The 13,363-nt window shown below is 35.8% G+C and overlaps 1 protein-coding gene across 1 annotated transcript; it reads left to right on the forward strand.

Annotated features, from left to right (window-relative positions):
* The first annotated feature begins 1,480 nt into the window (after positions 1 to 1,480).
* LOC148584895 (zinc finger BED domain-containing protein RICESLEEPER 2-like) lies at positions 1,481 to 3,831 on the forward strand. The gene is made up of 4 exons (XM_088517561.1): positions 1,481 to 1,761; positions 2,466 to 2,706; positions 2,822 to 3,676; positions 3,778 to 3,831. The coding sequence occupies exons 1-4, from the start codon at positions 1,481 to 1,483 to the stop codon at positions 3,829 to 3,831; spliced, it is 1,431 nt and encodes a 476-aa protein (XP_088373687.1).
* The last annotated feature ends 9,532 nt before the right edge of the window (positions 3,832 to 13,363 follow it).

Raw genomic sequence — 13,363 nt, forward strand, 5'->3', positions numbered from 1 at the left:
CGCGTGACTCGAACTAGAAGAGGATACTAATTTTTTTCCTATACCGTCCAAACTCGCTGCTAAATCCCCATTTTTTGTGTTCTTTCAATTTTTTATTTCTGTAAGTTTGTTCATTCAACTATTTGGTGACATTTTGGTTGTTGACATGTTGTGAGTTGTCTTCTGGCAATTTATCTTCTCCAAGCCCTAGCTCATACCGACGGCAGAGACAAACATGATGGCTCTTGATCTGACTGTGACAGAAATGGCAATTGAGTATTGGGCTTTCTGTCATCATAGGTTTATTTTTTTATTCATTCCCAAATCCCCCCCATCGCCCTTTTATACTCGAATATGAACCTATGATGTATGCAAGTCGCTCTGGTTATTCAGTTGAATAAGTTTGAACTTGTTTGCTCTGGCTTCTTACTAACAAGAGAAAAAGTTCTGACTTCTAAGAATCTGAAGAGCCTCTTTTAGTCTCTTCTGCATTTAAGTTATGTTTTTCTCCTGAACCCCAGTTCCTAACTATTTCAATTTTGGCAAGTCTTTTTTATTTATTCCATTTAATATGTTTTGGCTGTTTGAAAATTTGGTAAACTAATGTTTCTAATTTCTTAATTTCAGGGAGGAAGGTCTATCGAATTTGCAAGCTACAATCCCAATTGGCTTTTGGAAATTGCTTGAGCCTTGAGGTTTTTTTAAAAAAACTTGCTATGTTAAATTGTTATGTTACTATTTTACTAATGTTAGAACTATGAATTATTTTTCTGTTTAGTGTTAGAACTATGATCTATATTCTGTTTAGGGTTAGAACGTGAATTGCTCTGTTAAATTGTGATGTTAATACTTAATATATTACTATTTTATTAATGTTAGAACTATGAATTATTTTTCTGTTTAGTGTTGAACTATGATCTATATTCTATTTAGGGTTAGAACATGAATTGCTCTGTTAAATTTTGATGTTAATACTTAATATATTACTATTTTACTAATGTTAAAACTATAAATTATTTTTCTGTTTAGTGTTAGAACTATGAATTATTTTTCTGTTTAGTGTTAGAACTATGATCTATATTCTGTTTAAGGTTAGAACATGAATTGCTCTGTTAAATTGTGATGTTAATACTTGATATATTACTCTTTTACTAATGTTAGAACTATGAATTATTTTTTTGTTTAGTGTTAGAACTATGAATTATTTTTTTGTTTAGGGTTAGAACTATGATCTATATTCCGTTTAGTGTTAGGACATGAATTGCTCTGTTAGAAGTAGAACTATGATTCTATTCTGTTAAAATTTTTGCTGTCTATCTATAATTCTCATTCTCTGTTAAACTTAGAACTCATGATTCTCTACCTCTTTGTGCTATGTTTATCTAATTATCTATGATTCTATTACAACAATTATTTATGTTAGTTAAAAATTTGCCATGTTTGAAATTTGAAAATAGAAAGCTAGAAGTTTCTCATCAATTAAATTTTTTAATTAACAGTTATGGAGATTTCGACTCAGTCTATGGAATTGGAAGGTATTGAAGTTGATGTACATGATGATACACTTACTGTGATCCCTACACCTAGATCTGTTGAGTCTGGTAGCACTGAAAATAACCCAAACCAACCTATTAACACTGTTTGTCCTGCTGTTGGTGGGGATGGGGCTGGTGATGGGGCTGGGGCTGGGGATGGGAATAGGAATGGGGATGGGGGCCATGGGGCTGGGGATGGGGATGGAAGTGGCCTGAGTGAGAATGGACAATATCAAAAGAAGGAAAGGCAAATGACTTTCAAAGTCTGGAATGACTTTGTTTCAGTTACAATAGGGGGGTTAAAAAATCACAATGCAATTGGTGTAAGAGACTGTTTGCTGTTGGAAAATCTAGTACTACCTCAACCCTAAATAGGCATTTGACTTCATATGTTAGATGTGTGGAGTTTAGTAGTGCTAAAAAGCAAAATACTTTGTCATTTGAGCCTAGCAGTGACCATGATGGTGTGGGAAGTTTGACAACTTTTAGTTACAAAGAGAGTAGGGTTAGGGAACTTGTTGCCCATATGGTGCTACTTCACAAGTACCCTTTTAATATGATGGAGCATGAACTTTTTAATAAGTTTATGAGGGCCTGCATACCCCACTGAAAAAAAAAAGCCATGCAACTGTTAGGAATGATTGTATTATCACTTACCAAAATGAAAAAAGGAAGCTGAGAACACTTTTGAAATTGGTTGACAAGGTGAACATCATCACTGATATGTGGACCTCTTGTCAAAGAGTGTTATATATGGTGGTGACTTGCCACTTTGTGGATTCAACTTGGTGCCTCCAAAAAACAATTTCAAATTTTTGCAATGTACCTCCTCCACATTCTGGTGTTGTGATTGCTGATGCATTAAGGAATTGTTTTTTCTGATTGGGGAATTGAGGATAAAATTCATACCATTACTATTGATGATGCTTCAGCTAATGATTCTGCAATTAGAATTATAAAAGATGACTTTGAGTTGAAGAATGCTTTGCTGGTTGGCGGTAGGTTGTTTCATGTTAGGTGTTGTGCACACATTACAAACTTGTTGGTGCAATATGGGCTTGCTGAAATTAAGGGTATCATAGATGATGTTAGGCAGAGCATAAAATATATTGTGGCTTCTGAAAGTAGGTTGAATGTCTTTAGTGAGATAGCAAAGAGATTGCATTTACCCTGTAAGAAGCTGATTTTAGATGTCCCTACATGTTGGAACAGCACCTATTTGATGTTGGACACTTCAATTAAGTTTAAAGAAGTGTTCCCTAGGTACCATAGAGTTGAGCAAGCATTTCAGTGGGTTGTAACTCCAGAACAGAAGGGAAATGGTGGATAATGTGAACCAGATTTTGTCAGTTTTCAATGATGTAAACAATGTTGTCTCTGGTAGTGAGTACCCTACTGCAAATCTGTATTTACCTAAGGCTTGGAGGATGAAAGAAGTTTTGATGATCAAGTGTGATGATAGGAATGAGTACATGAGGTCAATGGCAATTAGGATGATTGACAAATTTGATAAGTATTGGGGTGATAGCAATTTGTTGATGTCCATAGCTACTGTCTTGGATCCTAGATACAAGATGAAGTTGATCCATTTCTGTTTCCCTATCATTTATCCTTTGACCAAAGCTTGTAATCACATTAACGATGTGTTGGCAGTTCTAAAAGAGTTATTTGAGTCATATGTTTCTGCCCATACGACTTGTATATTGCAAGAAACTACCCAAGTAAATGTTCCTTCTTGTTCTTTCTCAAGTACAATTGTTAGAGATGTGGTGCCCAAAATTTTCGAAGGTCGATCAAGGTTTGCTGACCATATAAGAAGTAGTGACATCATCTGGCCCATTAAAACAGATTTGGATGTTTATCTTGAAGAGGATGTCTTCATTTGTGGTAAGAATGAGAATGGAGTATATATGGAAACAGATTTTGATGCTTTGGCATGGTGGAAATGCAATGCCTTGAAGTACCGTATCTTGTTTAGAATGGCAAAGGATATGTTGGCAGTTCCCATAAGTACAGTTGCTTCTGAATCCTCTTTCAGTGCTGGTGGTAGGGTTATTGAACCCCGTAAAGCATCATTATCCCATCACACTGTTCAGATGCACTTATGTGGTTCAGATTGGGTGAGAGCACTTCATGACATCAAGAGAAAATCGGCTGGTGAAGTAAGTTTTGTTTATAATTTATGTATTTAGATTATTTAGAGTTTTACTAAATTTTATTTATGTATGAACTGGCCATATTAAATTTGTGTTTGTTTTTGTAGAAATTGGTTGAAGTGGAGTTGCCTACAACTACAACTACAACTCCCTGCATGTGATGTGATGCAGAATTTTAGACAAAGAGTGTATTACTATTACAATCTATTTCAGTCATTTCCTTGTTTAAGTCTGTAATTTGAATACTTCATTTTTGGATTCAGTCTCCCTTTGCTTATTAAGTCTGTATTTTGATAACTATGTTTTATTTTGAAATGTTTGGATTCAGTCTCCCTTTGCTTATTAAGTCTGTATTTTGATAACTATGTTTTATTTTGAAATGTTTAAGTGCTATATTGTACTTTTGTTGGAAATTCTCTTGATCATTTGAGCATGTTGAGGTAATATCTTTCTTCCTTGTTCATTTAATTGTTTTCATTTTACAGCAAAAATCTGATTATTTGAACCTCCCTTGACTCGTTTATTAAAGGTCAGAGACTTTTTGCGTCTTTGAGTAACTAAATGCAAGGAAGTAAAAATTTGATAACAATATTTTTGGTTTGTTTGTGTTTGCAGTACATATTCATTCCTTGGGTCCTTGTCTCCGCTTTTAAGAAACTTCATTAAAAGCTGCCACATATTTTCATATGCTAATTACTAGTTTGGTATTTTTAAGTTGTTGCATTTTATATACCTGGAAATCTCTAAAAAATGTGCTTATAAATATCATATTTATTTTTTTATGCTACTGATTTGAGATTAGTTGGGATACACATCATACACTAGTTTATGCAATTATGCAATTATGCTTCTGTGGTTGCTATCTATTGAGATTATTTGTGATACACTGGTTTATGCAATTATGCTTCTGTGGTTGCTATCTCTTGAGATTATTTGTGATACACTGGTTTATACAATTATGCTTATGCACATGTGGTTGCTATCTGTTGAGATTAGTTGTGATACACTGGTTTATGCTACTGCTTCTGCTATATGTTTGTGGCTTGTGACTCAATTTCTAATTTGTTTTATGTTGTTGCTACCTGTTGAGATTACTTGTTTTTTTTTTACCAACTGTTATTCTTTATACTTATAGGTTGTATATAATTAGTAGTTTTGGTTGATTAACATGATTATATTATTTTGAGTTTTGCACATTTGACTATTTGAGTACATAATCTATTATTCCATTATTATACCATCTATTGCTTTCATGTACAATGTACATCACACTTCACTTCTCAGTTCTCTGCATGTTTTACTAATTACTATAATTTGATGTACATGTTGATCTTTGTTATGTGTGGGTTTAGGCTGTTTGGCTATAGAAAGTCCTTACCAATTTTGTTTTATTTCTAAAGCACCCTAATTATGTTGCAAGAGAGTTATAAACGCCAAATAGGCCAAACGGCTAACACCTTTTTTTTTTACATGGATTGTAGTGTGGGTGTGGGTCACGGTTAGGCTGGTCAGTGTCAACTGGCAAGTGGAACACATTACACATATCCTATTTCCTGATATCCTCATTTTGCAATGCTTAATTTTATGTGCATTTATCCATATGATTTTTGAATACTTGCTAATTACTCAATCTTAAGTGATAAAACTCCCTTGACATCTTGCAAGGGAGTTAAAAACATTTAACACATTTCTTTTCTTCATTGAATGCAGTGCGGACATTGGACTGGTGTGGATAGTTGGTGGCCAAGATGAAGAGTAGTCTCTTTAGATGAATTTTGGCTTTTGGTCATTTGACTCATTTCAGTTATTTATAATTTCTTCAATTTGATTTGTAATTCTTCTATTTGTAAATTAATTTGTTTTCTTCAATTTGAAGTTGCTTGATTTGTAAGGCCCTAATATAATTGTCTAAGCATGTAATTTTAGGTGTTTATAATTTCTGCTATAATCCTATTGTAATTTGTAAGTTATATTTGTTCTGAATTTTACATTGGTAATATTTGTCCTGAATATAACTTGTTCTAGTGAATCTTACCTGATTTGTAATTGGCATTTGGAATGAACTTGAAACATTGTTGAACTGAAATGTGTTGGAAATTTGGAATACTATTCTTGCCTATGAGCCTTAAACGGGCCGAGCTACTCGTTTAAGGCTCGAAAGGCTTTCTAGCCCAAGCTCGAACTCGAGCTCGGTGTCACCTTTTTGTAACTTATGTCTCTAACTCGAGCTCGAGCCGAGTCGAGCTAATTGAGGGCTCAACTCGGCTCGAATATTCCCTTTAGCGATCCCGAGTATGATCCCGAGTGTGTCAAAATCGTTAATGAGTCGGTCTTGAGCCAGGGGTTTCAAGCTCGGCTTGAGCTCGAGATCAGCTCATTTCTATGTCTGGTTAAATGAGCCGGTCCGAGGTTGCCAAAGCTTGGATCGGCTCGGCTCATTTACAGGCCTAATAGCAAGATAACATAAAAGCTTAGTGAATGTTTAAGAGTTACTGTGAAGATAGAAAAATTTCCCCCAAAACCCCATTCTTTCTCTCTAGAACTCACCTCCCACTTTTGGGTTAGGGTTTCAGGTGTGAACGGTGGCTGAGGGACCAAGGAGGGTATTTATAGGGGTGAGGAGGCATGCCCTCTCTTGCAGGGGTGGAAAATGGTTAAAAATGCTTTTGAGACTATCACCGAAATGTTTGGTATTATGGGCGCACGTTCGGTGTATTATTGTACAATGATTCTAGGGTTGTAGGTGGAACGTTTGGTCAATACCCAATGGGTCAAACTTTGGTCAACGAACGTTCGTTGTGGTCCTCTACCAAATGTTCACACTAAGGACATGGTCGAACATTTAGTGTGGTCCCCTACCGAACTTTCGGCCTAAGTGTTTGATTTGGGTTTTTAGAGCTAATTTCAAGTAAAGGCTTTGTTTAAGGTTAAGACACACCCTTAGGGTTTAAAAAAAAATGATTTTCTAAGCATAAGTGTTACGGTTGTTTTTGGGATAAATACTCTTGGAAACATGGGGGCATCACATGTATAAATCATGAAGAAAGGTAGTGGAAAACGAAAATATATGCTACCATTTTTTGAATAGTAAAAATATTTACTCAAAATCCCTTTGCTGCAGTCATGGGGGTGTGTCAATACTTTTAGATTAGTTGTAATTTTGTAGGTACAAAATCAGCTTGTAGAAGATTTGAGAATATTCCAGAATTTTGGGATTGCACTAGGCGCGCATCTATATTTTTCAGAATTATATTTTTTATTATTCATTCTTTAATTGGACAGCAGTTCACAATTAAGTTACATGAAAAATCTAATGCTCATGTGAGTGTTACTATGGCCTAAAAGTACGTGCAATTAAAATCCCTTTATATATATTATTTTTTATTTAGTAAACAATCTATAACTCACTAGTGCATCACTGCACATAGTTGGAACTACATACACAAATTTCACACTATTTCTAATTAATCTATTTCTCTTTTAGTCAAATTTAATAGAATTTTAAATGTTAAATCTTCTAGCCCTAACCAATCACTTTTTAATTCAAACTAAGATTATAAGATCAGATATCAAATGTAATTTTTCAAATATATTTAATCCAATTTAAAACCAATATTTATACTAAAGTATTCTTAGTCATCCTAATATATTCATTGGGTGTCACACAAACATTAGTCAATTATGAACATCTTAATTTAAAAAATACTAATACTCTAAATACTCATTGGCTACATATAAAAGGAAAAATTCACTTCAAAACAAATAAAAGAGAACATTTTTTATGAAATGGAGTACACTTTATTCTTTCCTTCTTGTAGGATTAAGAAATGTATTAACCACAAACAATTTGCATATTTTTGAATGTTACAAGTTTGAATTGATAAAATAAATTTTGCAAGTTTGGATTTATAAGATGAAGAATAATTTACTTGCAATAATAATAACTAAAGTAAAAGATATGATGTGTACCAATGGAATCCAAACCTACGTAACAGATACTTGACAACTTCGAGTGAGCCAGGACTCCCGAATACAGAAATTGTATTTTAATTTAAGATTCAAAACATAATAACTTTATTAATAAATCTTTCTTTCATAGAAGAAAGATAAGAAGTCGATCACAACGAAGAAACAGAAAACACTAGTAATCTGCCAACATCGACTATGACTCTCGGAAATGACTAGCTACTTGGACTTTAACTCTTTAAGAGATAATATCTAACTCTTCAAGAGATAATAACACACTCAATCCTAGAATTAAAAGATAATAACAGACTCAACTTGAAACATACGTTCCTTATTCGAATTAAAGACTTCTGGAGAAAACTCTTAATTAAACTCAACTACTACTTAGGAATTCCAACCCTATCATTCCTTCCCCCTTAAATTTTTATTTTCCTCAAGGAAAAACTTAGGAAACTTCATATGCATTGACTCTTTGTTCTCCCAAGTGGCCTCTGCTATCGAGAGCCCTTGCCAATGGATTAAGAGCTCTTTTTTTTTTATTATTTCTTTTCCTTTGATTCAGCATGGCCTACGGACTAGGAGAAATGTGGGCCTCCTCTACCATTTCTGGCAACTGGGGTAGGACCATTTGATCACCACCCAATCTTCTTTTTAGCAAATTAACACGAAACACAGGATGTATGCGAGATCCTTGGAGTAATTCCTGTTTGTATGCCACTAGACTAATCTTTTGGATAATTTTGAAAGGACCAAAAAATCGAGCTGCTAGTTTTGCATTCTTGCGCATACTCACATAAACTTGTCGATAAGGTTGGAGCTTTAAGAACACCCAATCTCCTTCTTCAAATTCTTCTTCCCTATGCTTACCGTCATATGTCCGTTTCATCCTTTCTTGAGCAGTTCTAATGTGCTCCTTGATTTCCTTGAGCACTTGATCCCTTGCTATCAATTCTTTTTCTACAGGTTCTACCTTTGCTGTGCCTGGCACATAAGTGAGCAATGTTGGCAATTCCCTTTTGTAGACCACCATGAAAGGGGTAGTTTTGAGAGTTGAATGCCAGCTAGTATTATAGCTATATTCCGCCCATGCCAGCCATTTTTCCCACTCCTTCAGCTGTGAACTAGTAAAACATCTCAAATACATTTTTAAGGTACGATTAACTACCTCAGTTTGTCCATCCATTTGGGAGTGGTATGCGGAACTGAAGTTGAAATTAGTCCCCTGAAGGCGAAACATTTCCGTCCAAAATTGGCTAGTGAAGGCTGGATCTCTATCACATACTATCGATTTGGGCATGCCATGGAACTTGAATATATTTTTAAAAAATACTTGAGCCACACTTATTGCTGTATAGGGGTGACTGATGGCCATAGAGTGCACATACTTGGACAATCGATCTACTACGACGAAGATAGTGGATTTTCCTCGGGAGTTTGGTAAACCATTAATGATATCCATAGAGATGTCTTCCCATATTTTTTTTGGTATGGAAAGAGGATTGATAAGTGCCGAATGTTGCACATTCAAGCCCCTTAATTTGCATATGTTAATTCCTTAGCGTTGTTATTTGTTTGATTTTGTTTTGTTTTTGTATTTTCAATTGTTTAAAAAAGATACAAGAAAATCATTGATTTTGGGCTCAAAATGCATTTCAAGTACTGTAGCAAAAATACTATAGCGGGTATTGGAGCAATTTACGGTAGCTGATTACTGTAGCAAAGTTACTATAGCACGTTACTGTAGCTACAGTGCGCTAGAGCGCACATGGGCGGCAAATCTGACTGGGAGACTGAATTACAATTTTTCTGGGATTCTTAGGGCGTCTAGGTTCTCCTAATCTCTATAAATAGGCCTCTAAGTATTGTAAATAGACACACCACTTCCTAGAGCTAGAAATCAGAAAAATTGTTTTTGGAGCTTAGAAGATCATGAGCGGCTACTTCGTAGGGTGTTGATGTAACCCTATCCAAGCACAATAGTTTGATTGTATTTAATTTCTAGATTCTTAATTTATGCATATTGATTGTATAACTATGAGAATTGCTATCTTTTGATTCTGTTCTTAATTATTAAATACAATTATTCTTAAATTCCAAAATCAATATTTGTAAAATTCTTCTCTTGTCTTAGAAAGTATTTTACTTTTATTGATCTCAAATCATTCTTGTTTTATGTGATTATGAGGATGATGGTTATACAATGGGTTTAATAGACATATGATCAATAGGATTTGATAGGCTATGCCGAGGGAAGACGAATTGTACTACACCCTAGTTTAGTGTAATTTAGGTAGACAGTCTGTGTCAACCGGAGATGGGCTACACTTATTCATTGATTGTATCATGTTAAAGAATTTGATAATTTATACCAAGGGAAGACGAGTCGTATAACATCTTAGTGGTTAGGTGGACAATCCGTGCCAACTGAAGATAGATTATGCTTATTCTTTAATAAGGTAGTTTCTTGTTTATTTATAACATGCATATAATAAATTTCTGGGATTAATTTTGATTAACCATTGTTGTGCGGATAGAGGTGAAGTCAATACCCTACACTCTCTCTTTCTTATTTTAAATCTCTTTTATTTTCATGCACTTTAGTTTCAAAGAAAATCAAATCTTCACATATAGTTGTTGCTCCTCCATAATCGTTAACACAGTTCTAACATGCTCTAGGTGTTGTGCCCAATTCCTACTATATACTAGTATATCATCAAAAAATACTAACACATATTTATGAAGGTAATCATGGAATACCTCATTCATGAGAGCTTGGAAGGTTGAGGGAGCATTGGTCAAACCAAAACGCATGACAAGAAACTCATAGTGCCCATGATGAGTGTAGAAAGCGGTCTTTGTCACATTCTCATTGGCTACGCGCACTTGATGATAACCGGAACATAAATCAAATTTTGTAAAAAACTTTGCCCCATGTAATTCATCTAAGAGCTCCTCGATCTCCGATATTGGAAGTTTATCTTTAACTGTGATTTTATTGAGCTTGCGGTAGTCTACGCACATCCTCCACTTACCATCTCCCTTCCTGACCAAGAGGACTGGTGATGAGTAAGGGCTGTTGGAAGATCTAATAATCCCTCTCTGCAGCATATCAGTCACCTGTTCTTCAATCTCATTTTTTTTGAAAAAAAGGATACCTATAGGGTTTTATGCTCACTAGCCTCGTACTTGGTTGTATGACAATTCTGTGGTCGTGGTTCTGGGGTGGTGGCAGCTCTCGGAGTTCCACAAAGACTAATTCGTGCTCCTTACATAATAGTTCCATGTCTTCTATGCTTTTGCCATCTAGGTGCTCACATTCCTCCATTTGAGTATCAGTATCTATTGGATGCATGAGACGTAGGCCCTTATTTATGCTCTCCTTCATTTTGAGACCATGCAACTGCACATCATTGCTTCCCCATACAAATTGCATTTTCAGTTTGTTATAGTCCCACCATATAAGGCCCAAAACACGCAGCCATTGGCTACCCAAAACCATGCCGTAACTTTCTATTGGTAGTATATAGAAATCCACAAAAGAACTCAACCCTTGTAGTTTTAGGGAAATTTGTGCACATTTACTGGGTTTCAGATTCTTTCCCCCGAGGCTACTATGACATCCATCCCTCTTTTGTTTAGGGGTTGCATTTGTAAGAGTTGGGCCAAACCAAGACTCAGAAAATTGTGAGTGCTTCTTGAATCAATGAGTGCCAACGTGATTGTCCTGCCGATCACTCCATAGACTTTCATGGTTTCTAATGCGTCCTTGCCCGTGATAGCATGTAAAGAAATTCCAGGGGGATCCTTATCTTCCTCCTCCTCTTCTTGTTTTGCCACATCTCTATCCACGTCCTCTCCCCAATAAGCTTCCAGCATGAACAACCTTTTACACCGGTGTCCCGGTCCATATTTGTAGTTACATTTGAAACACAAACCCTTCTCTTGCCTTTATTTTAATTTTGTTGGTGTTAATCTTTTAACCGACATTGTAGGTGAAGTTGTTGGGTACCGATGGCTAGGGGGTGGTTGTTTTTTCACTTCTGCCAAGTTACTCCTTCGGATGGCTGTGTTGCGAGCTTCATATAGCTGAGCTAAACCAATGGCAGAGGTAAGACTGGCTGGTCTTCCTGCCATAACATCCGCCTTAATCGCCTCCTTCAACCCACTAATAAAGCAACTAACTTGTTGCTTTTGTGATAAATTCCCAATTTTTGAGAGCAAGGATTCGAATTGAGCTTGATATTCTTTCACACTCCCTTCTTGCTGCAGTTTGATTAATTCCCCAAAGGGATCGTAGAATTGGTTGGGCCCGAATCGGGTGAACAACCTTTCTTTGAATTCCTTCCATTCCACGTCACGTCCTTCATGTAGGAGAATTTGGAACCACGGCTAAGCCTCCCCCTCCAAGTGGAACGATGCTAGAGCTGTCTTCTCATCCTCTGCTGTTCCTTGAAATCGAAAGAACTGTTCTGCGCGACAGGCCCATGTCGTTGGATCTTCGTCACCATTGAACCGTGGAAAATCAAACTTGACATGCCTTTGTTTGAATGACCGCCGTTCACCAGTATTAGAATTCTTCCCCTATGTCTCGGTTTTTTCCAGGTGAATTTTCTCCTGTTTCTTGTCTTGTTTTCTTGATGTTGGCCACAAGATTATATATTTCTGTCATTCGGTCTCTCATCTCTTCTTGTGTCGTAGAGACACACTTCATGGACTGCTCCATCTTGCCCATACGGTTGTCCATCTCACCTTGTTGTCTTCTTGTTGTAATTGAACCCGTAGTTAGCCGAGAGTCTAATGAGAAGTCTCGGTATGCCCAAGTTTTGTTCTTGGACTTGCCTATGATGCCTGGCTTTGATACCACTTGATGTGTACCAATGGAATCCAAACCTACGCAACAGATATTTGACTACTTCGAGTGAGCCAGGACTCCCGAATACAGAAACTGTATTTTAATTTAAGATTCAAAACATAATAGCTTTATTAATAGATCTTTCTTTTATAGAAGAAAGATAAGAAGTCGATTACAACGAAGAAACAAAACACACTAGCAATTTGCCTACATCGACTACGAGAAAATAAAACTCAATCTTAGAATTAAAAGATAATAACAGACTCAATCTTAGAATTAAAAGATAATAACGGACTCAACTTGAAACATACGTTCGTTATTCGAATTAAAGACTTCTGGAGAAAATAAAACTCAACTAATTATACTCAACTACTGCTTAGGAATTTCGACCCTATCAAGATACTTCTAGGTTTAGTAAAATAAAACCGATTTTGATATTAATCAGAAATTAAGACAAACTGAGCACCAAGGTGAGACATGAAAACACCAGATCCCATTCCGACCTTGATATGTGGAGTTGTCTTGCACCATATGTACCAAGATTGTTCGGAAGACATGGTCCAAGCCTAGCGAAGAAATAAAGATTTCAAATATGTACCAAGATTGTTCGGAAGACATGGTCCAAGCCTCGTGAAGAAATGAAGATTTCAAAGATTCTGCTCGTAAGCGAAAAAAAAATGCAAAGGTGACCAACGGTCAAGTGAGAAGCCACTAGTGACAAATACTTCTAAGCTATTAAAAAAAATAAAATGTTTTTGATCATTTATCATTGTATTTTGGGGGTTATTTGCGATTCAGTTTTTGATTATTTAAATTTTCCTAACTTCTAGGCCAATAATGTTTCTCAAATCACTATAACACGCATGCTTCAATGA

This window comes from Corylus avellana, chromosome 6 (genome assembly GCF_965113065.1).
Source record: "Corylus avellana chromosome 6, dhCorAvel1.hap1.2, whole genome shotgun sequence".
NCBI lineage: Eukaryota > Viridiplantae > Streptophyta > Magnoliopsida > Fagales > Betulaceae > Corylus > Corylus avellana.